The sequence below is a fragment of the Antrostomus carolinensis genome, unplaced genomic scaffold (assembly GCF_000700745.2).
Source record: "Antrostomus carolinensis isolate BGI_N321 unplaced genomic scaffold, ASM70074v2 scaffold10189, whole genome shotgun sequence".
Taxonomy (NCBI): domain Eukaryota; kingdom Metazoa; phylum Chordata; class Aves; order Caprimulgiformes; family Caprimulgidae; genus Antrostomus; species Antrostomus carolinensis.
Window position 1 is genome coordinate 44,576 of NW_010337864.1, and position 26,873 is coordinate 71,448.

At 39.6% G+C, this 26,873-nt stretch overlaps 1 protein-coding gene across 1 annotated transcript in view; it reads right to left on the bottom strand.

The window, feature by feature from the left end:
* Positions 1-241: 241 nt before the first annotated feature.
* The window catches only part of TPH2 (tryptophan hydroxylase 2), a gene marked incomplete at its 5' end in the record, with an annotated part of 47,921 nt that continues 21,289 nt past the window's right edge, over positions 242-26,873 (bottom strand). Inside the window, 3 exons of the mRNA XM_010175318.1 lie at positions 242-1,082; positions 1,172-1,305; positions 8,667-8,762. Of these exons, the coding sequence (XP_010173620.1) occupies positions 908-1,082; positions 1,172-1,305; positions 8,667-8,762 (405 nt within the window). The remainder of the gene's footprint in view (positions 1,083-1,171; positions 1,306-8,666; positions 8,763-26,873) is intronic.

Below are 26,873 nucleotides of genomic sequence, written 5' to 3' on the forward strand. Positions count from 1 at the left end.
GGTTGAATGAGGCATAAGGAGGATAGGCAGATTATGCATCAAATACAAGAGGAGCACATTCAAAAGAAAAGGGAATGCGGAAAGCACACAACGATGTAGAAGGGCTTTATAGTCACATCTAACAACCTGGAATCAACACAAGCACTTCCTCCCTTATTCCCCCGTAGCCCTCGCAGAGGAAACATGCTCAGGACTGCCACAGGTAACGCATGCATGAACTAGAACTACCTTTCTACATGAATTGTCAAAGTTTTGTTTGTTTGGTTGTTTTTTTTATTGTGTTGCAATTACTCAGCCACGTTGAACATTCATCAGTTGTGAGTTCTCATGATCTGTAATCTCCACAGACCTTTTAGTACTGATACATAGCCTTCCTGATCTCAGCATTGGTATATAGACTGTATTGTTCAGTCACACGAGACACTCAGTTCTGTTACATATATATGGGCAAAACATTGTCCTTCTATCGCTACAGAAAGAAATACAGATTCACTTACAAAGAAAATGAAAATGTTGTAAATCATTTTTTCTGGATTCTTATGGGAGGAAACAGATTATGAAGAAATAAACTCAGACTTAATGAAATCAGCAACATCATTTCTCATACACTGAAGTGAATCATCTTCCGTAAACCAAACCATTGCCAGGCAAGTTTCTAATGGTGTACTCGTACATGACATTGTGTTGTGGAATTGATGATTATATTCTGCCACATTCCATGTTGCGTTTACAAATTAGCATTGCCTTGATTTGTCTGCACATTACAATTAGAACTATACAATGATGCAAGCCACAGGCTAAGCTGTAAAGGGAAAATTGATGGGTTTGAGAAGTTAGCCATATCATGTGATGTTCCTAGACTGGCTAAAGAAAAAGCAGCTCACAGCAAATTACAGTGCCACACATATCAAATCCCTAAATATCTGTTCATTTTGCTTAAAGCATCACATACAGTGTTTAGATCACTACGGAGGTCCTGGACGACATTTTCTATACTCCTGGTATCCTTCAGAATCTCAATGCTTTGTGTATATGGATTAAAATACACAGAGAAGGGACGATTGATTGATTTGGCGAAGTCCCTGAAAGAAACAAGAAAATGAACACCTATTTTTTTTCAACTGCTAAAGAAGAGAAAATTAGATTTTTTTAGTCAAGGGAAATAATTTACCTCATCTTTTCTTTGGCTTCTTCAAAACTTTCTGAAACAAAGTAAGCTTCCTGGAAAGTAGTGATAAGGCATTCTTGCAAACAGGTTGTCTTTGGATCGAATGTTTTCACATTGGCCTTGTCAGAGAGAGCATGCTGCAAAATACACCACAGGATCTGTTAAACTGTATTTTGATACTACTGTGTATATATACAACTCTTAATGTATACCGCTTTTATATCACTGTGCTGCATGTTTCCCATTAGTTGGTAGCCTCCTTTGTTTTCCATACAGTGTTTTTTCAGTTTGAGCAGAATAAATAATTCGTTACTTAAAAAAGCTCTTCTTATTAGAATAACTTTTTCCCCAAAAATAATTATTAAAATAATAAACAGGAGGTTAGAAATCCACCTGCCATGTAGGCATACAGACCTAAATCTTCAGCTGGAAATGGGAAAGTCATCAAATAACCCATCCTGAAAAGTTATCTGTACAACTACAAATATGTATGTCCCCAAAATGTCACCTAACTGGCAGAACTGATTGTTGTCTTGGTGGGAGAATTGAGTCTGACCAAATCATTCATATAATCTCTACTTTATATTTTCAGGACAAAATCATATACTGTTTTCCTGACAGTGAGTTTGTGAGCGAAACTATGTATCTGAAAACCTATTAAATAATGCCTATTTATTGTGTACTGATGAAATGCATTACCCTTCTGTCACGTACACCTGAGCAATAATGCCCCACATAGTATTGTAAGGAAAAAAAACACTAAATAAAAAGGCATATATAAGTACAGAGCAGACAATGGGCAGATGAAGCATCAAATGCTACTACCCAGAGAAGAGATTTCCAATTAGCTTTTCTCTTTACGTGACTGGCACAAGTCACTAGAAAGGATACAGAGCTTTCAAAACTGAAAATCAGGTACTGAGACATTTTCCAACACCATCTCCTTCTAGCTCCGTTTTCCACTTGAATACTTGTGTTAGCTTTTGGATCTACGTTAACTTTTAAAGCACAGGTATTTTCATTCTCAATGTTCTGTACAGAAGTACAGGGTAAAGAAGGAGAGCATATTTAGGTGAACTTTTAATCTTCTTTAGTCCCCTAATATCTATCCATAGTGAAGATGTGCATGAAAAGCATAGAGAAATGACAGGGAGGGAGCAGATCCCTGAGGTCCAAAGGTGTCTCTTAAGCTTTCTTTCTGCATGGACATTCTTTACAGTAGGGTAAGGTATTAACCTTAAGGTATTCACCACACCTTTTATCCGAACTCTTGCTTATGCTCATTCCTAAATCCCTGTGAAAGGCTCTGAAAATATCACACTAACTCTCAATGTGCAGTCTCCAAATAACAGGACATAAAACTGGAACAAGAACCTCTTCCTCCCACCTTCTCTCTCTCCAAAAATAAATACATGAAAAATTAATGCATGGAATCTTAAAATGTCAGGGAATTAACTTTCTTTAGTACATGTATCTTTTCCTTCTCACAAGGTTTGCTGTTTTTAGCCAGTCATCAGTTAAACAGCTTTGAAAACAAACATAGAAAATGGTCTGTCTTAACCAGCATCCTCTTCTAAATGGATTACAGGAACAGGCACCCCTTATTTGGCCCCTGTCTGTATCCCTATTGTCACTTTCTCCTCACAGATCCATGATGTAGTTGAGTGCCTGTAAATTTAGGTATTTACCTCCTTCTATCAAAATGAATTTGTTTTTCTTGACTGGGAATAATAATAGGCTCCCTGGGAGGTTAACTATCGATAAAAACATCTATTCTTAAGGAGCCTCTGTACTTCCAGGTGAGACTCGATGCCTCAACTGTCTAAAGCACAACATTTTAAACCTCGGAGTGGACTGAGTGAAGCCCTGTGCAGGGAATCAAGAGAGTGATACTGGCCACGTCTGAATCAGTAGGTGACCACTTCTGTCTCATGGATTCTTTCCTGTACTGTGACAGTTTCAACAGAAAGAGTGACAGTGTCATCCTCTTCTCCTCCACTCAGGAATAGCCTCTGCTGGGCCAGGCCTGCTCCTTGGAATTGAACCCATCAAAAGTGAGAAGGGATTCAGCCTGTGGCTCATACATCATGAACAACTGCTCTAATCACTGGGCTCCAATTGTATAAAAAGAGAGTTTAAAGAGAAGCAAAAGCTAATTCTTTATCACAGTGGATGCCCTTTGAGAAAGCCTTTCTGATTATTCTCCTCAGATTACCTATATGAAATGACTCCTACTTTATGAATCTCAGTTTAGTTTACGCATGAGCAGAGCTGCTGCTTCACAAAGCAACTCTGCAGAGACTGGGATGTACAGACACCAGGAAACACACCACCTGGAAACAGACGGTAAAGAATTCAGACATGCCTTCAAAGTTAGGTGGCAACTGATCAGTTTTTCTTAGGATTGCACTTTGGGAATGAAGTGCCTAGATTCTGATAAATTGCCACCCGAGACACCAATCTCCCTTCTAGGATATGGTCTGTTGGCTCTTGGATCCAGTAGGCATTGTCATGGCTACCAAAGCACTGGGAAACATCTTTGCAAATCTGGATGGTGTTTCCAAATTCTGCAGCCTGGCATCTATACTGTCTATTGTCGAGTTGTTATGCTGACACCAGCAGTGCCAGAGTTCAGCAACTGAATTGAGCAAACTGACAAACCTTCAGACAGACCATAAACTATCTAGTGTGAACTAGGATGGTCAGAACACTGACTCAAAGCCAAGATAGAGTTTTTTTCAGAAACATTACAGTGCTCTAAGATGTTGACCTTTGGCAGTCTCAACATTATGAAGTACAGAATCTCAATAAGAAACTTTGGTGAGTCAAAAAGCTTTCAAGCTCAGGCCTGTATTTTCTTAATGAATGCTATTCATCTATGTTTTGGTTGGATATTCAGTACTTCAGTGAACTAAAATGAGTAAGTATCCAATATGGATTTCTCAATCAGAAACCTCTTCAGTTATCCACTTCCAAGGAGATGTCAAGGTTAACAATCATATAGAAAATAGCTTTTGGTCAAATAGAGCATCTTAGCACCTTGTGGATTTGTGATAACTGTCTCTAATGGCCCATTGATACGCATTGTACTGCTTACACTAATACAGTTACAGGTAATTCTTCAGTTCAAGCAACAGGAGTTTGGAGTGAAACTTCCAAATGAATTATCGCTGAATCCCAGGAAAAGCAGCAGCATCAGATAACCGGACAGCTTAAGAATTAGACAGCTACTATATTGGAAATCATAGAATGGTTAGGGTTTGATAACTAATAAGCATAACACTAAAGAAATGCCTCCACTCCCTGATAAATCAAAGGTTAAGAGAATGATTGAGCTACCTAAACACAGGTCTCTAGGGCCTAGGATATCTGATGCATCTATACAGGGATAGAAGATACAGCACGGAACCTAAAGAAGACTTAGATGTTTCTGGAGTGGCAGCTGGAGAGTTATATATACAGTCAGATATATTCCGGCATCTCAGATGGCACCAGGAATTTACACTGAGCAACCATGAATCTTTTCCTAAGTGTCCACTATCATTGACACATGAAAAAAGAGTTTGGTCTTGTAATTTCTCCTTTGAGTATAAAAATTGGAGTGTAATAATACAGCTCAGAGCTTCTCAGTTTCACCAAAAAAAAAAAAAAAAAAGAAAAAAGAAAAGCGAAATCTTCAGCTAGCAAGGGGAAAACTTGAGATGAGTTATAAATACTGCACTGTCTGAGGAGTATGGGAAGGCAGAAGAAGAACACAGGTGAGAAGTGGCACATGTGTCAGTACTTATTTTATAGCCTTGTTATTCTATGGGAGAACACAGAGTCTTGGTAAACCTGCTCTTAAATGTTTTTCTGCTTATCTAAAACATAGGACACTTACAGATTTGTGACTTGATTTTACCAGAACTTTTTTATGTTATTAGTATTATTTTCCATATTGGAAGAGACTCTATTTTAAAAAAGCACTAAAATCAGCATCTGGGATCCAGGAGGTTTTTTTCATCATCTTCATCCTCTTCAAAAAACAGAATCAAAATTTGTATTTTAATCTTTTTGGTTATAAAGGCTAATGTTGCCTCTTCTTAACATAAACTATCATTAAAACAAAACATGACTGGATATTGTACTTGACTTAAAAAAAATCTATACAGAAAGATTTGAAGTCTACCTCTGTTAAATACAGAAGCATATAACAAGGAAGTAAGACTTGATCTACAGCCAACTGAAGTTGATATGAGACTCCTTTAATGAAAGAGTTCAAGAGAGCGTCATACAAAGTAAATGGATTAAAGTTCCGAAGACATTTGGACTGCCTTTTAGAAATAGTTTTAATAATTGAAATGTACATTATTTCTGCCTTATCTCTAAGTCCCAAATATATACTGTGTAATAGTGTTAGCCAGAGTTAACCTGACTATATTAGGCAGAACATTTTATAACTACTTACTGTATTATTCGTTTACCCCCAGGCTTCCTTTTTCATCTTCTCTTTCTCCTTATTTTGTTGTGGTTTTAAATTTTTTTTCTTGATGCTTCCACAGCACACATATCAGGAGTAGCATTTTTCAGCATCCAAAATTCAAAGTCTAAATACTGAGTGGCAGAAAAAAAACTTGAAGGGAATCCTATATTGATAGGCTGGTGCCCACATTCCTCTAGCTTTTATAGTTCTTTGTTGCTAAAGCTGTTAACCAGATTTGCAGAGTGGAGCAGTGTAATATAGAAATAGGGAAGACTGAACAAGCCATTCACTCATCTGAAAGGCCCAAATACTGCTGGCCACTTCCACCCTGCAAATAGTGCAACTCATTTATTTCTAGAAGTTTCTAGAAATTATACATAAAATTGGACACCATTTTGTTTCCTGTGAATACTGTTGCATTGAAAAGAGAGCTGATAAGGAGGGGAGCTGGAGAAAGGCTTTTCTTCTTGCTGACAAAAGCATACTAACATCAAATGCCTGTAAAGTCAAGGTAGCAAAATTCAACAATGAAATAAGACCTTCCCAGTGACAAGACTAAATAAGTGTTTGAACTTCTTCATGGAAGGGACTATGGGCCCACAATCACTGTTGTCTTAAGAATGGCAGTAGCTATTTCTGAAAGGAGTTCCTATGACTCCTATGAGAAGTATGGGTGTTGCACACATGACAGTCTGAATATCCTATTATCCCCACTCACCACAGAGATAGCCAGTATTGCTGTAATCATTCTCAGAGCATTTGCTGCCATCCATTAGCATTTCAGTTACAATGAGGATACCGATATAAAGATCTCAACTACAGCCTATTATATTAGCAGTATCTTTCAGACGCCTTCAGGTCAAGGAAGAGATTTCCCTCCCAATGGGTGCTAGAAGATAAGGGCAGAGGTAAGGAAGGTTGCTTCCTCAGGAAATATCAGAGACTGGCCATGGCTTGACGCAAGGCTGTGCACCAATGTCATGGGGTTCCCAGCCTGCACTTGTCTGATGTATCTTGTTGACAAGAAACCCACTCACTGACAGGTGTCTGGCCTAGAAAGAGCTTCTCCTGTGGTCAGATTACCAGAAAACTTAGTAGTGTCTTGCATTTTTTTTCCTTACCTTTTACCTTCTTTTCTACCCCAGAGCACAATCCCACAAAGACTTTCCAGACATTTTTCACTTTATCAGTTCGTTCATGGACATTATGGCTACCTGTGGTACAGTGCTGTTCTGTGCCTGCAGCACACAAATGCTTAGTCTCTCAATAACTGAAATGTCTATCTTAAGATAAAGTCCCTATGCTCAGTATACGCAAGATCTGGTGAAACCCAATAGCTTATGAAACACAAGAAGTCAAACCAGATCATCTAATAGCCCCTTCTAGCTTCACATCTATGAAATATATATGTAGTGTAACAGAAAAGTATAGAAGATTATTGATTTATGGCAAAATTATTATGATATATGGTCATACTTTTGAAGCAGATCAATATAGTCTATAAATGTGCACCTTATTTAATTTTTACTATTGCTTTTCAAAATAATTATTCTTTGCATTTATACTCTGAGATTATTGCTGAGTGAAGAACAGATTTGGGCTCAAAGACGTGTGGTAACACAACATGCACACTTGACAAGAATAATGTGTTTGTTTATGACATTGATGGCAGAAGATTTATTATGTTCTTGACTATTCATTTCCTTGCTTTTATGCCCTTAGATTTTGTAAATTATGTGATAGGTATTTTCAGGGTCATCACCTAATGACCACAACTGTTACTCTAAATAAAAAGCCTGATTCTCTGCAGAACCCTGAACAGAATTTGGGGCTCAGCACTGAACGTTGTTGGGCCAGAGGAAAACAAGTCAACATGTTCGTCTCTTTGCTTTTAACTATCTTTGCCCTTTGTGTATAAAATATTGCCAGATTGATACAGAATGCTTTTGTGGCTGAAGTATGCACTGAACTTAGAGCAACTGTAATGCAATCAAAGAAAAAATATTGGAGAAGGTAATTTTCTTCAACCTTTTTTCTACTAATGAAAGAATAGCAGTATGACTACTGAGCTTCACTGTGAATATTCTCAGTTACAGGTGAAACAAACAGCAAAAAGAGACCGAGATACTTCTATTAAACTGTCAGGTAGTTCACTGAAAGCCAGCCCAGGAGGGTGGGAAGATGTTTAAACACAAATAAGCAGTAGATATATTGCAAAACAGTTTGTAAATACTATTCTGTATATGCTTTCTAAAACCAAATGTTCACCTGACAAGACACCAAGAGTTCATTTGGGTCCCAGAAGATAGTACTCCTCTCTCTCCTTCCCCCTTCCCTCCCATCTTGCCAACAGAGACATGTATTAAGTCCAAAATACTATCACTTCCGACAAAAATATGTTTTGCTTGTTCCCTAGGTTTTCTAGGTATAAAGAGAGGCAATAAACAATCCACTACAACTACTCACACTGTGCAAGGCTAAACACTTTCACCTTTATAAGAACAGGGCTCTGTGTATTGTCACACATGCATGTACTTCAAGTCTAGCGTGAGTTTATATACATTCCTTAACTTTAAATATGATTAATCTACTGAATCAGGACCTTAATAAACGTTGTTTTTTATAATATCAATAACAAAGCCACTGAAATACATTGGATTACTTACAACAGAATTGTGTCTGACTTAAAAATATTTTTTCTGTGTATTAAAAATACATGCTTCTCTTCTAAACAAAGAGCCCAAGACACCCTTACCTGTTAGAACCTACAAGGCTCCTTTTACAAGAAATTCAGATTCAAACAGAAATAAGTTTTGTAGTTCATAGTTGCTTTGGTACTTCAGGTCTTACAAATCCATTTCACGCTTCAAGTGCCAGCTGATATTTCAAACAAAGCTTTTAGGTCAATATCAGATTTTAAAAGTAAGCTTTTTATCTTGAGAACTTTTAACTGCTATTCAAAAGTCAAAATATTTACATCCAACTATTATTTTGTTAAGGTTAAAAGGAAGTTGATTTTGCTTTAAGGGCACATACCTTTAATTCGCCAATAGAAGACAGCAGTCCTGCCCCATAAGCACGTAGCTGTCCTTCTTGCTTGCAAAGGCCAAATTCAATCGTAAAAAAATAGCACTGTAAAATATACAGATATACAGATACATATAGTGTGGTTGCAAACAGGCATTTCAGCAATGACAGTATCGTATTTGCTTGATTGTCTCACTTCTTCAGAATTTCATGTCTTTAATATAAATTTAGATTTTAAAATGTTATTACTGCTAAGTACTTTAAATGTCACATTCTGCAGTAAGGGAACTTCACACAAAAATGTGAGATTCTGATTCTTCCTGGGTACCCAAGCACTTCACGGGAATGGTCAGTTAGGAACAGACAACCAAGATCATTTAGGTATCAAAGGCACTGATGGTACTTTGCAGAGATTTTTGAAACCTTCTGAAATAAATGAGGTGCTTTAAAATAAAATCCTGCAAAGTAGTTGGTTTGCCTGTCTAGGAACCCCTGAGACCTAGTTCAGAGCACTCAGCTATAAGCTCAAGCTGATGTCACTTTAAACTCCGGCACATATTTAAGCACTCTCTTGAGTTAGAATGAACTTAGTTACATGTATGTGCTTAAGAGCCTTCTTGAGCCGAGGCCTTAGTCTTCACTAGATTTTACTCTGTCATAAATGAAGAACTAATATGCCACTTGGCTTCTTAAATCACAGAAAGAGAATTACAGTCAGTGAAATGTGTTCACTTGACCAATCCATTACAATTGTGCTTTAGGTCTACATTCAATCAGGTAACATATCTGAGCTGTAAAACTGATGAGAAGCTGTGAAAGAGATGTGCTAAATCAGCATAACAGTACTGTAACTTGGGAATGGATCCTAACACAATGATTTTTTTTTTTGTCCATTTCCTCCTTAAACCCCCACTCTTTCAGGACAAGTATCATACTACATGCAAAAGAGCAGAAATTAACAGTTCTTTTAAGTTCAACAAATGTTTAGAAGTTGAGGAATGATTCATTTTTTTGCCTCTCATAAAAGTTCCTGTAGAGCTAGTGATTCATGCAGCATGGCAAGGGTGTAATAAAAAAGAATAAAAACATGAGCCCTGCATTTGATCCAAACCTGCTAAGTCAGCTGGGAAGAAGGAAAGGTTGTAGTGACTTCAAATGTCTTGAGTCAGATTCCATCAGAGCAGTCAAAGGCACAGACATCCACAGAGGAGGTGAAAGCAAAACATTGTCAACAGAACATCTAAGTTCCTCATCTGTCTTTGCTATTGACTTGAACAAGCCAAACTGGCATAAATTTTTCCCTTAGATGCAATAAGGTGATGTTACCCCTTAGAGGAAGGTCAAGACAACTGGTTTCAGAAAAAGACCGTTTCAGGAACAAACAGTCAGATACACAAAATGACAAAGGCAACACTGCAGGAGTTGAGTGAAGCTGAGAGATCTACCATCAAGAAGAATACAAACTCACCTGCACTGCCTAAGTATTTCGTCAGAAAAATCTTCAGGGGGCTACAGTCCTGGTTCTGTCCCTGCTGCCACCAACAGCAATGAACCACTGAGCTTCACACTTAAATCCCACTAACATCTTTGAATTTGCCCCTTCCCCCTCAATTCTCTTAAAAGATGAACACGAACATCCCAACAGATATACACCAGGACTGGGCTCCTCAAAAAAAGAGTGACCCCCATCATTTTCATTCTTAAAACCAACCACAGCTAAAAAGGAGGAGGGGGAGGGGATCTGGTGCTTGTCTGTAAGAACAGCTATATGTGGGCCACCTTTACTGTAGACCTTCCCCATGTTGAAGAGGATCAAACCGATGTCATGTTGCTGCCAGGAGAATGCCCGCTCTGCAATCTGTAATGCCAGTGGAAGGAGGGAAGAGAAACACTCTCCACTCCCCTGAGGACATGCACTCACGGGGAAGGAATGGGCAGAAGGCAGAGAGCAAACACTAGCACAGGAAAGCGCAATCCCTGCTGCCCCGGGGCGGGGTGTTCACAAGACAGAGGGAGACCTCAGTTTCACTTCCTCCTTGATGGACAGACAGCACACAGAGAGGGAGCTGCTTCTACTTAAGCTGAAAAATTATTATTATGATTATTATTATAAAAGGGAGTCATATTTATGAACCAACACTTGCTGATGAGAGCCTATCATTTTCAGTATTGATAAGACTTGTGCTCCTAGTATAACTAACTCAAATAAAATGCATATAAAATAACTCAATGATAAAATACATCTGCCTACTACTAACTTGTGGTATTAAGCTATAGCATTAAGAAAAGCCCTGCAAATGAAAAGTTGATTTTTTTTTGATAAATTTGCCATATGCAACAACTACAATTTCTGTATTTAATAGAGCTCTGCTTAGCTAAGAAAATGAGATCCCTCACCCAATGCTGCCATCTTCAGATCATTAGTCAGCAATACATGATTTCCCCCACCCTCCCACACACAGACACGCAGAGGCTGCTGGGGGCATTATGAGACTCAGCAGGCTTTGGCAAGCTGCACTCTCAAGTCTACAAACACCAAAGCATACTGATAAGGAGGTTAAATGTTAACTATATAGAGACACTTTTTATAGACCAGATGCATAAGTACCTGCTATATGCCTCTCTTTGTACAGTAAACTACAATGACTGTGGTACTCTATATTATACACACAATAACTGCACTGGAGTGGGAATGACTGAATGAAGAAATAGCTGTTGAGATGACTATTTTTTAAAAAGCTTTCCCTGAAGGTACACAGCTGGTTATTACATTGTTTTTAAGTGTAGGCTGGTGAATGTAAGAACAAATGGAGGCATGCAGGTTCTCACGTTCTGATTTCAAATCTTGGACCTGTTTCCAGCATTGTCCCCAGCCCACAACCCCAAATACATGGCTCCTCCACGAGCTACAGCAGTGTCCTGTCACTTGGCTTTGCTACAACCTACAGGTAGGCTCTCGAAGTAGGAAAGGTGCCTTTCCATGTCGTGTAAATTCTGTATTTCTTGAAAAGCCTTCCACTAAGATGCTGCTCTGTTAGCTAAATCAGCAAATTAGGATGAAGAATCAAAGGGCCAAATGAAGGATTAAAAATAATTTTTAAGCCAAGAGATATCAATGTAATAATCAAGACTGCCTGGAGCATGAGACAGTGTAGGATATAATTTTAATTTATTTCTCTTATTTAACTAAAGTATATGAAAGATAATTTACAGACATACTCAGGAAACACTGTCTACATGGGTTCAAAAATTATTAAATAGATCCATGGAAGAAAACCCTATTAAGGGCTATTAAACACTAATATAGCAGATCTTTTCCTTCGGAGTCCCTGAATCAAAAGTCATTGGCAACTAAAGCAGTATACCAGGCAAATATCACCAACGTATGGCTTTAGACCTACATTGTCCTCCAGATGTCTGCAATTTGTCAGTGTCAGAGACAAGACACTGGGGTAGCTGGTTTGGCCCAGCACATGTGCAATTGTAAGAGCCAGATCAGTTGTCCTACTATTGACAGGAAAGATACAGAACAGATCAAGCCCTGACAAACCTGAAGCCTGTTCTCCAGGGTAAACACAATGTCTGTTCTTCATGTTTAGGCACTGTCCTGCATTATAAACTGGACTACCAAAAAGAAAAAGAAAAAAAATCAGTGACAGCTATGACAGCTAAAAAAAAAAAAAGAAAATCATTATTCAAGTGTGTTCTGAAATTTTCAAAGGCAGGAAAAAGGTCTGATAAGCTCAGGTCTCTTCAACTGGCTGGTTTCTAAGACTTTGAAAAATCACTCCTCATACTACATCATTTTGCATTTGGGAATCTCCCTCCTGGGACCTGTGCAAAGAGCTTATGCAGGGTGTTGGGTGCTAATGTCACAGAGTCAGTACTTCAAAATCTGCCTTGTCCATAAAAAGGCCTTTCAAACAATTCCACTTCGCTCAGTTTTCTTATGGTATAGCTTAGAGACCAATATTCGTGTTCACTTGGCAATTTTCAGTATGATGTATAACATGAGATTTTATCTGTTCTCTAAAAGTACCTTGTAAAGATGCTGTCAGGATGAGTCCTGAGAACACCAACCATGTCAAGAGCTGATTCACTTGGACTCCCTTTCGCAAGGGGGAAGAAGGAAGGATTGAGTAACTGCATGACTGCATCCATAGCACATGGACAGGAATATTCACCACTACAGGAACTGTTAATGGGATAGGGCTACAGCCCTAAGCTGACAGGTAGTAGGACAAACAAGCACTTTTTATATATAAAAAAAATTTGTTGCAATGTAGACAATACAACTACTAATGTGTGTAAATACTTGCAAGACCAGTGCCAAATATAAATACTGTCTGGGCAATGAGTGGATTGAGACCAGCTCTGAACAGAAGGACTTGGGAGTGGTGGTACATGAGAAGCTGAACATGAGCCGGCAATGTGCACGTGCAGCCCAGAAGGCCAATAACCGTATCCTGGGCTGCATCAAGAGCAGCGTGTCCAGCAGGTCGAGGGAGGTGATTCTCCCCCTCTACTCCGCTCTTGTAAGGCCCCACCTGGAGTGCTGTGTCCAGTTCTGGAGACCCCAACACAAGAGAGACATGGACCTGTTAGAACAAGTCCAGAGGAGGCCACGAGGATGATCCGAGGGCTGGAGCACCTCTCCTATGAGGACAGGCTGAGAGAGTTGGGGCTGTTCAGCCTGGAGAAAAGAAGGCTTTGGGGGGACCTTATAGCGGCCTTCCAGTACCCGAAGGGGCTACAAGAAAGCTGGGGAGGGACTTTTTACAAAGACAGGTAGTGATAGAATGAGAGGAAATGGCTTTAAGCTGAAGGAGGGGAGGTTTAGATTAGATATTAGGAATAAATTCTTCACTGTGAGGGTGGTGAGACACTGGAACAGGTTGCCCAGAGAAGGTGTGGATGCCCCCTCCCTGGAAGAGTTCAAGGCCAGGTGATTCTATGATTCCATAAAATATATAACCTTAAGAAAACATCTTTACATTCTTTCTGCTGGATTTACTATTTCAAAGGATATTTGAATGGATCACTTTTAATTCAGATGTGTGTGATATGTTCGCAGTATGCAAAGATTAATTCCTTTTTCTTTAGAAGAGAAGGAAACCTTTGATATTTTAGCTGTAAAATTATTCACCTAGATATTGAATCTCTCATATAGTTGTAATTATCTTGGAAGAAGATACTTATATACAACTGAAAGACTTTCAAAAATCCCATTGTTAGAAATTACTTGTAAGAATTAATGAAGTAAAGGTGTTTTCTTTCCCCCCTGTAAAAGTTGCTCAAATTGCAAGCAAATGTTGATTCAGAGATACCGGTGTGACTGTTCATGCTTGCTTTCTTCATTCAGAGCTAGCGCAAATAAATTTGTGAATAGTTGCTTATTTTTCAGTCCCAGAGTTATCAATAGTCACCAAAAAAACAGCTGGCATTTCACATTTGACTGAATTATTCAAAATTCACAGTCTGTTGAGTAGTATCAAGAATGCTCCACTACAAGAAACAGATAGATATAACACAGGTAACCCAGGCAACTAGCCAGTACAGCCCAATGTTGGAGTCCAAACATCAAGCAATACTGGCTATTTGACAGCTATTCATGCAGGAACATTATTGAGTAGAAATGTAGGGAGATTTTTGAACAACAAATAAATCTCATGATGTGAACAGATCAAAAGCAGAAAAGAAGTAAAATTCAATGGCTAAGTCTTTCATCATAGATTCGTCTACCTCCAACAAAGGCAGTGACCCTATTCACAGCCAACAGCATTTCTAAATAAGAAAACAAAGTTTAATTTTTCAGAGTTACCTTCTTGTTTAGTCTGCCACTTTGAAATGCATTTAGGCTCACTGAAATGAGGTTTCCTTTGGGGATTTCAAAGTGTATATATTTAGCAATATTCTCTTTTTCCCTCATCTGACCGCTCTGCATTCAGACTTTTCACTAAGGCTGAATGCTTGGAACAATCTCTTTATAAACAGAAGTTTGAGTAGATATGGTGTCGTTCACTAGGGCACTCAGGGACAGACACACACCAGCTTTTGCATTTCTGCTGACAGCCACAGCACACAGTATCACTGCATGCAAATTCCTCTAATGCAGAGGCTTGGTATGCTCAGAGAAAGCACGCACTATAGTGAGCACAGTGGGGCTTAACCCCTTGTGAATGCTTTGAAATTATAGGTTTCTTTTTTGAGGAGTTTCTGGAGAAACACTCATAATGGTAACCCAAATAAAATTATCAACCTGAGTTTGTAAGGAAGCAGAAAATGTAGCTCAAGCAACACAATGCTGCAGTGGCACCAGTAAGGAGGTAACTCTCTACTTCCAACACTGCAGATCCCACCCAAGACAAGACAACGTACGTAGCAGTTGCCTACCTTGCAGATGCAATCCACTTTCTGGAATAAGATCTGGAGGACATTCCTAACACCTTTGTGTCTCTTGAGAGAATGTGTCCTTCTGCTGTCCATTCTCACATGAAGGAGGCCCTTCTGCTACTCTAAAGAGCAGGCAGAGAGAATGGCGGACAGAGCATTTCTGGGATCTTTCTGCTGCTGCCGCTCCAGAAGAAGTTACTTCCCACAGAGCTGGAGCCACTGGATATCCCACTCCCATGTTTTAATTACTCATAAATAATCTGAATTTAGGCTTGCTTTGCACAAAGATGATGTCTGTCCACCTCTCTCATTTTACCTCAGCTGAAAACCTTGGAGACCCTTGGAGTTGTAACATCAGGAACCTCAACACTTAAGCTGAAAGTATTTCTGTGTAAAAGGCTGGTGTTTACTGGCAAGGCAGCAATTCCCTTCCACCAAAGCTAGTGGTCACAGAGATGATACAAAAAATCAATCCCACAAAAGCACACTTGCCTCAACTTGCTCAACACTGAAAATAACTCCTATTTTTTTTCAACATAATTAACTAATATACTGCTGAAGCTTAATATGCAGCTAAGGAGATGAGACCATTGAAACTATGAGCTGCTGCTTAGATCACTTGTTAAACATAAGGCACTGAAGTCCTAATGCTTTACCCTTCCTATTTCCCCTTCCCTATCATTGAACAACTTCTAAAACCTGGGGTTTTAAGGTTTATTAATTTCATATGGAGTTATTAAGAACAAATGATGTGCAATAATGAGCCATTCCCTTTCCACTTTATTTTACAACATGCAATGTGAAATCATGTTCAGCGCTCCCTATGGTAGCTGAAGTGAATATTTGCTCGTTTCCCTTGCAAGCTGTTGCTTCAAATTTCAGCCATCTAGAAATTTCACACAGTTAACATAAGAGTCACAGTCAGGTCTTTAGACATGTTAGTTAGGACTCCAAGAGATGGGGTCCTCTGAAAGTCAAGCTAAAAAGAAAATTTAAAAAGCTGAGTAAACATATGTCACTGCTGTTCAACCATACTCTTCAGTTTGTGCTGCCTCATGTGACACACTTGATCCACCAGATCCTTCACAGTTCACAGGCTGCAACCAGAGACTGGCTCTGCCAGAGCAAGGGCTCTGCCATTCCTGTTTTCCAGATCTTTGTCCTGCCCTCTTTCAAATAAGGACTTTGCATTAACAAAACCTACCAAAGCAAGAACATTCCTGATTTTATACGCTACATGGGCAAGGGCTGGCACACCAGAAGTGCTCCCTCAGCACTGTGGCTTATGCTACAGCTCAAAGAGTACGACTCCTCTAGCAAAGGGACAGGGAGTTGAACACTGACAGGTTGGCATGACCCAAGCAAGAGCAGAATTTGCAACAAATAACATGTGCAAAAGATAATTTAGCTGTGCTTCACCTAACAGCATTCCCATTTCATGGAGAGTCATGGACCCTAGGACTGTTGCCCCAGTTGTGAACTGCACTGCTTAGAAGAATACCCAGAGAACAGACAAGAACAACCTCAGACACTTTTCCTCCTGTATCCAGAGCCAGTGTTTCTACAAAAGCCTCGCCCAGGTCGCTGAGGGCCTGTTTCCCACAATTACCTGCAGACCTCAGCACTGGTCCAGCACAGTTTCTCCTTCTACTCCCCAGCAAACACATTAAGAGGGAGACTCAGAAGAGAAGGCATAAAGTTGCAACATTCCCTGAAATACCAAGAAAACCTTTTCAGGCTGGGGAGGCAGAGTCTGTCCTTTTTAACATGCTGCAATGCTCTAAGGAAACCGCATATGGGGAAAATTGGCGCCGGAGCCTCTTCCACTTATCCAGGAGAAGCCTTTGATAGACTGGTAAGGCAAATCCACAGATTAACAAGAAGCAAAGGCACAGCAACAAATCACATTACAGGCAATCCTCATTTTATAAGCAGAGAGTTTACTGAATCACCACCTTGTACCAGTCCACTGTCAGAATTAATTACTGTGGGCTGCAAGACCTCTTAAAAACTATCCTTGGCCAGACCAGAGACAGACCCCCATCATCCTCCCTGACAGGCATTCCCCTGGGGAGTGTACCAGGCACATGTGGTGTTTCTTATGATGCCATCCCCTGGAGCAGGCTGTGTCCCACCTAATTGCCAGGCCAATTACTGTGTATGGCAATTGCACCGCAGGGAGTGATGCAGAAGAGTCACTGAGCCTCCCAAGACATTTTAGCTGAAGAGGGGTATGAGGTTCTGTGTACATGTTCAGCAGCAAAAGTCCTAATGTATCTGCTAATGAGGGGAAAGCATATCTTCATAAAGGGAAGCCCTCTGAGGCTGGAAAGACCTGAGAACTTTTGCAAGCTGTGATATTGTGGGAGCAGATACACATTGAAGAGCCAGGGACAACTGGCCAGCAAAGTTTTAAAATCCTTATTTCAAGGAAAAAATGCACTATTTCTTCACATTCATATTCACTTCAAAATCATTTTTGAGGAGCAAAAAAAGGTAGGACTTCATTCCAAAAATGACAGCATGCGCACTAATTTTCTAAACATTTAAAAAATAAAATTAACTTCTTGCATCTATTTACTGAAAACTGATTTAATAGCTAAGACTTGTTTTCAAACATCACAGTTTCCAACGGCAACACTACATTTAAACTCAATGTTCTTTTAATCACATAAATGCCAAGGGACTCCCAAAAGCTTTTGTGGCTCTTAATGCATTTGCTTAACCTGCCTTGCAAAAAAACCCCAAAAAAGATAGTAGGCATGAGCACAAAAGTGTAAGTTCTATTCATGTCGAGCTGACAGACAGATCAAAGAAGAAAAGTAGCTCAGGGAATTTTAAATATCTATTAATTTTGCTACTAAAAATATATCCAAAATGATGTTTTTCACAGCCCCAAACAAAATCTTTTTCAAGTATAACTGAGCATCTCCTTGTAGCTCCCTGATTTTCAGCAGTGAGGGCACGTAAAATGAATATATTATAACCACAGTGTAGTCAACTGAGTCACCACTGAGTTACCTGCCAGAAGTCTGTAAACACAAAGCAAACCACATGAACATTCAGCAAGGTGGAAAAAAATTATACTGAGCAAGCACCTGTGAGCAGAGAGATCACAGCTCTTCACTGTACTGAAGTCCAAGGAATTTAGAGTGGCTATGGTCTAGGCGTGATTTACCAAACATGAAGATCACTGAAATGGTCACTAGCGATGAGGCTCCCACTGATACGCAAGATTTCTGTGCTCATATAAGTCCTAAAGTCCTTGCAGATGTACAATATGGATCTGTTCAAAAGCTAATGTGTTTATTCAAAGTTGAAAAATTAATCCTATAAAGGCATTTACATTCTAGAAATGTAAAATATCTTGTTAAACTGTAATTTTAGCCACTTTCATATAATTAAACTATAAAATTGTAACAATTACAGCCTACTGACTCAAGGGAGGGGGAACAAAAACTTCAGGAAAAGAGTAATATGTTTTCTGGGGAAAAAAGGATAATCTGGGAGTACCCACTCTCATGTCTTGATAAAGCTCTGAGTTCAAACTGTTTTATCTAGCATTATTAGTAGACACGACCATTATCAATGTCACAATAATGATCTATAGAAAGTTCTCTATAATGTATAGAAAATATAACGCTTACAGATGCTAACTGAAACAAGGTTAACTTATCAAAACCAATGCTTTGTCTGATGCAAAAATCTCAAACCGAGCTTGAACCTAACAAGTAGATTGATGATGAGGGGTGTCCAAACTGTGCGTGAAATGGCGCCATCACATTGATGTTCTGTTGACCTTCCACTGAGACAACTTCAGCCACAGCTGGAATCAAACCAAAACAACCAAAATTAACAGAGACAAGGCCCTTCTCTGTAAACTTTTCTTTGGCTTCAACAATGCTCTCAGGTTTAGAGTATTTGCTTTAACTTTCCAAAATCGTCAACAAATAAAAAAACCCTTTATACAAAAACATCAGAGGGCCTTCCTCTGCTACATAACTCACAGAGAGTGTTGCATGCTGTACCACGTGAGCATGGTTTGGACAGAGAAAGAGACACAACTGCAAAATCACGTGTCCTCCAGAGTCAATTCCTTCCCTGCAGAAACTCATATTCCTAAATAACAGGTTTTGGCAAATAAAGATTTAACATTAATTTTATAGCAAGAAATCCTACCTTCATCTGCATATGTACAACCATACTGATTTTTTGGAGACTGTATGCATGGAAATGAAGGCAGTATTTAGCCCACAGACCTAAACTCATTGAAAGCAACTGAAAACCTCCCCTTGGCCTTCTGTGGTGTCAGAGTTGGACCTATAAATATATAATTAAGCTGTACTTACAAAATCATTACGGTAGATCATCCAAAAATATCTCAATTAAAAATTTATGGGACCATATTCCATCCAGCACTTTGATGCCATTTGATAGAAATACGACAACAGGCATAAGAACCACTTACAAAGCTGCAGCATCAAGTAATTAAGCCCTAGGCATAGTTAGCTCTTTATGGATACCAGCCATATTTTGTCTTCTTCCATACTTTTATCTGTGCATACAAAGAAAATACCCAGGAACATGCTGGGTGAGGGAATTAGACTGAACACATGTGATATGCTCAGTCCTTGAGTCAGTATTTAAAACGATTCAGATTATGCACAGTTGTGAATATTAACTTAGAATCTCTCCAGCTCTTTATAGACATTAATTTTAAGACTCCTTCCATGAGAAGATGGTATTTGGGTTATGCATAGTAGTTACACATATGAATGTCCCTTCTGGAGGCAAAATTATTTACTGAAATATTCCAGACAACAAAAAGGTAAGTGCATGGTTTGAGGACTCTCTTCATTACGCATAATCGGTTTGGTTTCTGCCTGAAAGCAGAATCTCCTGGCTTTCTTCTTCAGCTGGGCCCACTGACTCCGGAAAGGAGGGCTGGGTGTGCAGGGCCACAGCCATGGTCGCACTGCGCAGTGCAGCTGGGTGCACGGTTTCCTAAGCAAGGGGAACCTGGAGCTGGCGCTCCCCAACAACAGCACTGCAGGTCCCAGCCAGATAACTGGGCAGCTGCATTCAGGGGGCTTCTCCCAAGAGAACTCCACCTGCAGTCACCAAAACCGCTTTTTGCTTAGCACTACTCAGCTGTTCTGGCTCCATGGAAAGCATGGATAAAGCCAATTCCCTGACTTCTGCAGCCACAGCACAGACATTCCCTTGGTCCTAAGTGAGACCTTGACACAGTTGAAATGAGTTGCCACATGCTGAACTCCTTCACTTCTCCATATACCTATGTGCTGCTGCCAGAGGATCTCCACATCTTGTACAAATGACTCAAGTACCACTCTATGTTACAGAATTTTACAGATTTAAGCAAAAATAAACAAATGCAATAGAAAAAGCAGGAAGTATTATAAAATTTACTTTGTTAGTTTGTTTTGACACCTATATATTCCTCTAAGAATTCTTCTTAATGTAGTATGGAACGTACGACGGTACACAAATAAAGCTTTAGGAATATTGCAGTTCTGGACTGTACATGAATTCATTTTACAAGTGAGTTTCACATGGGTGCACTACGACCAAAGAAAAACAAGTGTAGCAATGTCCATATGAATGGTATCTATGCAGAGCCTAGGATTATCTCTTTCCTTCAACATACTGGTGAAGGCACAGGGGCAATCAGGAAGAGCAGTAGCAACATATTCTGAACCTTTCTTCTACTGCTTTTTTTTTTTCTCATTTTCTTTATTTAAACCTTTATTCCTGTAACTTATGTCCTTTGTTTGTAGTTACTATGCAAAACACTTGTGCAATTGTTGCTCACTGAAAGCTTATGCTGGGTCCTTTCTTTTGTCTCAGTTACACATGTTCTATAAAAGACACTTTATGCCTTTTTGCTAAGACATTTCCTACTCTAGGTCAAAAGAGAAAATAAATATGCAAAAAATCTATCAAAAGTCACAGACTCCTTCCATCTATTCCTCATCCTATCTCAACTGATCCAACAACAAAATGGCAGATGCTTGCCACTTGAGTGCACTCCTAAATTCCACAAATTCTTCCTGAGCTCCTTTTTTGAGGCTCGTTTTCATTACTGTTGTAGCAGAACACACGTTCAGACTGTGAGCTATTGAACTACCATCAAAGATTACTATTGCAGAATCTGCAATTTCTTAATGAAAATGAAGTTGCTTCTGAAAATAAACAAACGTAATTAGCAAACCAGTGCTGTGTGAAATTTGCGCCATTCTCTTGTTAACCTATATGTCAAAATGTATCACTTGTATGCATGTAAATTTGCATTTTCAGTTCAGTAACCTCACAGATTATGATCTAACCACTTTTGGAAACATAATGCTACAAGAAATGAAAACAAATCCAGTGTCTGGCTACAATTTGTTATTTTATTAGAGGCTTTTTATTTAGCATTTCTAACTGCTTAGGGCTTGATCTTCATAAACCACATCCTGTCTAAAAGGAGCTATATTATTTCTACAGCAAAATTTCTAATTTCTTCCCTGCTCCAAATTAAGCCAAATTAGTTCTCTTGCATCTAACTTTATCATTACAGTTTGGCCCAAGCATACAAACATACAAGCATGTTACAGAACAACACTATTTCTAGTCACTTGTGAGTGCAAAATTTTGTCTGTTCGGGCAACCTGGGATCCACTCAAGAAGCAGGTCACTGACCTGACCAACTGGGCACCCTCATAGCAACAGGTGAACCCTCCTTCATGTTCTTAACTTTGAGTGACACAGTACAAAGCACAAAATGTTTCATTTCCAGATGTAACACGTCCTATGTTGAAGGACGTTTTAGCCCAGAAACTAGCTAAAGCAGGAGGTTTGTATTTAAAAATGTTTTGCAAACCAGTATTGTCACACCACCCTCAAAAAACAACCCAACAAAAACAAAAACAAACCTCTATTCCAACATCAGTAGATCAGCTCCCCACCTTCACTGCAGTGGCTGACACAACATAATTTCTTCAACATCTAAATTACTTCTCTCATCCCCTCACAGAATCTGCAGCAGCAGAATCACCCCTTTGTACCATCTGCTGATCAGAAACTGCAGCGACTCATATCCTTGAATAGTGATGCTGGTTGATAAAAGATGAATCCACTGAATTCTACTTCTCTCCTGCACCTGGTTGCAGCCCATTTCTCCCATCCCTAAGCAGCAAACCATGTCAGCTCTACACCATCAGGTCCACTGCTCCTGCTCTACAAAAGGTTCTCACTTCTATAGCAAGCACATTCAAAACTGGCTTAACTCCACAGAGCTGCTCTTAACCGAAACTTGGTGTTCCAACTGCTCATTCACCCCACTCCCCAGCCTGGTGATTGAGATATCCTCTCTCTTTCTTTTCCAGTTCTACCGGGGGAGGTGGAAAGGGTTCAGGGAAGGAATAACATGCTCAAAGTTACAGAGCATCTTTCACGTGAAAAATAACTAAGCAAACGACTGATTTTCAAAATGGAAAATGAGACAACTAAGGGAGAAAATGAAGCAGTTCTGTAAAGACATGATGACATAGAGAGAATGTACAGGGATGATTTGATCATCTTCTCTTCAAATACAAAAAACCTAGTAGGAAACAGTTTTAAAAGTACAGGAGGATAGAGTTTACCAGACAGTCAATAGTTGAGCCATAGAGCTCTTTGCTGAAGTTACTGCAGGTACTGAAAATCTACATGTCTTCAAAGATAAACAGCCATCTCTGGACAGAAATCCATTCAGGATAATTAAATACACAGAAAGCACATTTGGCTCAAGAGTTACCTGAGTTTCTGAGTGGTCACAAACCTGGAAAATATTTGAAAATAATCAGGTATGTTCACCCTGTTCTTACATCCCTCCTAAGCAGCTATTCATGACTGCACTTGGGCACAAGGCACCAGCCATGTGGCCTGACCAGCACAGCAATTCTTATAGATCCAAACCTGGAAACAGATTCTCTCCAAACCCCAGAACAAAGGCCTCAACAAACTGTCACAATTCCTGAAGAAAACATTAAGCATTTGCTCCCATTTCAGCAACAGAACTTTTCAAATTCTCCCTGTATTAACTTCTCTGAAGTCCTAGCTTATTTTTATATAGTACAGAGCCATTTGTTTTTGAACTACAAAGCTAGTTAGGTATTGCTGCTAAGATTTTGTTCTTGTGCCATGAATCTCTGTTGTGATGACCATGAAAACACACTCCAGGGGAACACAGCAGTATTCTAAAATATTAAATATTGATCCATGGAATCTACAAATTTTTTCCCCCTTTAGTCTGGTTCTGTGATAGAAGTACCATCTTTTCTGCTCACCTATTTGATTATGCATACTGAAGGAAGGACCTGACATCAGTACTTCAGCTACTTTATTAAAAAGTATTGCTGAAAGAAGCCCTTAAAAAATGGGGACCATTACCTGTCATTAATTCCTTTAAAACTTTATGCAGAACAAGCCCACAAATTAGGGCATACTTCTAGAAGAGCAGTCAGTGACCCCAGCAACACCTCACCAGTCAAAGCAAAGTAAACCATCAGTAAGTCAGCCTGTATGACTTTGTAAAGAAGGCCACAAGGTTTCATCAGCTTTCTCTTCTGCTTTCTGTATCAGTTTCCAGTTTAGCCTTTGGGGCAATTTCCAAATACATCTGCATATAGGTGTTTCTGAGTCATCAAAGTCAGGAACAGAAACACAGCCCAGGCCATCTACTGATGAACAATATGGATCACAGTATTTCCAGTCTCATGCTGTGAGGCAGGACAATGTCTGGCTATAGAGATCCATCATACCTGATTTCAGCTTTATAGTCCTAGCTTTCACACTAAGAACTGATTCATCTTCCCTAGGTGACATACATCCCCAATCAGAGTCATTTCGTATGTCTCCCTTAAGTCCGTCAAAATTTACTCAAGCAGTTTTTAAATCACGTCCACTCCCAGCTCTTCATGCTGCAGCTCCTTTATTCATTAACTACAAGTGTAGCTGGAAGCAGCTCCTTCGCAAGAAACTCCGTTATGTCACCAGTGGATGTAGGGTACTCACTGTGCTCACTCCTGGCATTCATCACACAATCAGAGAATGCAGTTGGGATACAGGAAAAAGATCGAGCAGAGATTTGAACATTAAACTTCAATATGCTCAGTGAATGCCACAGCTCTTAGGCTACAATACCAGGTTTCAGTTGGCCAATACATAATTATTTTTATATTGCAGAATAGCTTCAGCAGAGGAGCTGATCACAGACTTAGTTCACTGTCTATCATTTTGCAACTATAAATGAGAAACATTCAAGCAGTCTTGATTTTTCAGATGCACAGTGAGAATGTTTGAAATCTCAAATATTTTCATAGTTTTCTTCTCAGCTCCATTTGTTCATTCATGGAGGAAGACAGTAATCCAGTTCACAAGCTGTGCTCATGGCCTAGCACTATCAGACAGCCCCTCTGGGAAATCTAATCTGTTGTTTGTGATGATGAGAGAGTGCAACAGTCTGCCTCTGTCTAGTGAGACCATGCTGCATCTACCCGAAGTTATCAAATGCAACTCAGTCTTTATCTGCAATGCTCCTGTTTCTTCCATTCTGGTTATCTCCTCAGCAAACATAATGTGTAGTTGTCCTGAATTATGTGTCAGTTGTTCAGCGTGGGAGAACCAGAATGAAGGCAAGACCAGATAACGTAGATCCTGAGAGAAGGCAGGCAAGCAAACTCACGTGAATTACCACTGACTTCTCCCAGAGAGGTGGTTCTGAACATTACAGTTATCCCAGCATATATATCTAAAATATTTTTGTTTTGATACATATACAGATAAATTAAATTTAGCTTTAGAAATAAACCACTGGCCTCAGTCATCATCTGGGCAAGGTTAAAACATTTACATTCACAGCAAGCATGAAATGCATTTACAATACCTCATCACACACAATTCCTTCAAATTCAGAAGCAACTCACTATTGTGGTTTTCTGCATAAACGCTAGCAAAAACAAGAGAAATTTATTGATTTCTACTGTCCCACATTGTTAAAATACCAGAATGAATATCAAGAAAGATTAAAAGGTGACAATTTTACAATTCTAGAGAACAGAAGTTTTAAACATAACTTCCAGTGAAAAACCACTGGAAAAAAACTTAGTGTGACTAATTAGTCCCTAATGGTCAAATTCTTGGGTGGAAAGATTTGATGATAAACTGCATACAAAACACAGACACTCTGCTAACCTCCTCTTTTCTGAACCACGACCAGTTAATGTGGCTTACTGAATTTTATATACACGAATGCATCCTATACATACTGCTTCACAAAGGGGACACCAGAGCTGTGCTGAAAACAAGAGCCGGGAGTCACTTCTGCCATTAACAAGAGAGACAGGATCCTGCTTATCAACTTGCAGCTCTAAAAAGACAGCTGCTCTCTGGCTCCCAAGTCCACAAATTACAAGGTAATACTGAAATGTAAACTAAGATATATTTTTTGTACAATTTTCCTGACAAAATCTTACGTTATCTGCTGTTAAATGTGTTGTAAATTATGTATTATATAAACTAGTTGAAACACCTCACATCAAGTCCTCCCTGCTGCTTATGGTTTGATACGTAAGCAGAAAATATACTCTTTTTTATCTTTAATAATTATTTAATAATTAGCCCCCAGATATGCATGGCCAATATCGTATTTCCTCAACTAGCAACTGCATTATACCACACTACAAGCAAAAGAGTGGATTGTGCAAACATTTTGTCTGGTTTCAGTAACCTACCTCTGTCACTTCTTTCTGTGTCTTCTCTCTTTCTTACTCTCCTAAAACTTTGTAAATGAAACAGCATCTCTCAAAAAAAACACTGCAAAGAGAGTTGCTTGGCTTTTTCAGTATTCCACTTCTCATGGCAAGAACGCTTACATTTAAAAAGGAGCAGAAGCCTTTCCTTTCTCCTTGCCCCAGCCTGACTACTAGACTCAAATGAGAGGTCAAGGGGAGCTCACACTCTGCCTTTTCAACCCCCCTACCCCACAGCCTCATTCCCTTTCCAGCTGGCCAGCACCAGGGCCTCTGCAATGCTCTCCCATTTAATCCCTGCCCTCAGGAGGGCTGCACAGATGTGACTAACTGCCATTTAGCAAACACTTCTAGTCTGCCCAGGGACCAGGCTCCAGCTTGCTCTACACCCACTGTGTCAGTTCTGCAGGGACAAAAACATGAGCACATTTCCTTTGCAGCTCAGGACTGATGGGGTACAAAGAGCAGATCTATCAAGGCCGATACACAGTGGCTTTTGAGAGCAGAATGGAGCAAAATCACCTGTAATAATTCTTCCTTTTCTGGTCTGAATTCCTAAGAGGCATTTTCCTTTGTTCCTAAAGCCATTGTCCTCCCTGTAACGGCTCAGCTGTTAATGTCACTATCTTCCGAAACAGGGCATGCTAATGGCAAGCTTGCTTTGGGCATATTGCTTCAAGCTCATTAATATGCATGTTCTCTATTTACTTTGAAGTTGTCTCACTGGAACCTGCACTGCTTTTCTGTGTTAAGGCTCTTGGCTGGCATTTCTCAGCTCACTGCGTCTCTGGTTGTTATCCAGGATGGAAATGGGACCGAATGTTGCAAAAGTCAGTTAATAGCACCTCAGGTGACATTTGGTGCCCAGCTGAATAAATTTATTGGCCTCCTCACCCCCACTGCTGAAAGGTGTTCTTTCTCAAGTTGACTGTTTACATTGCAAATTTTAGGGCAAGTAACAACATCTCTGTATTTGTCAAGCACCTGCCCCAGGGGAGTACAGCCCCTCATTGTGCTTCTACAAAAAATA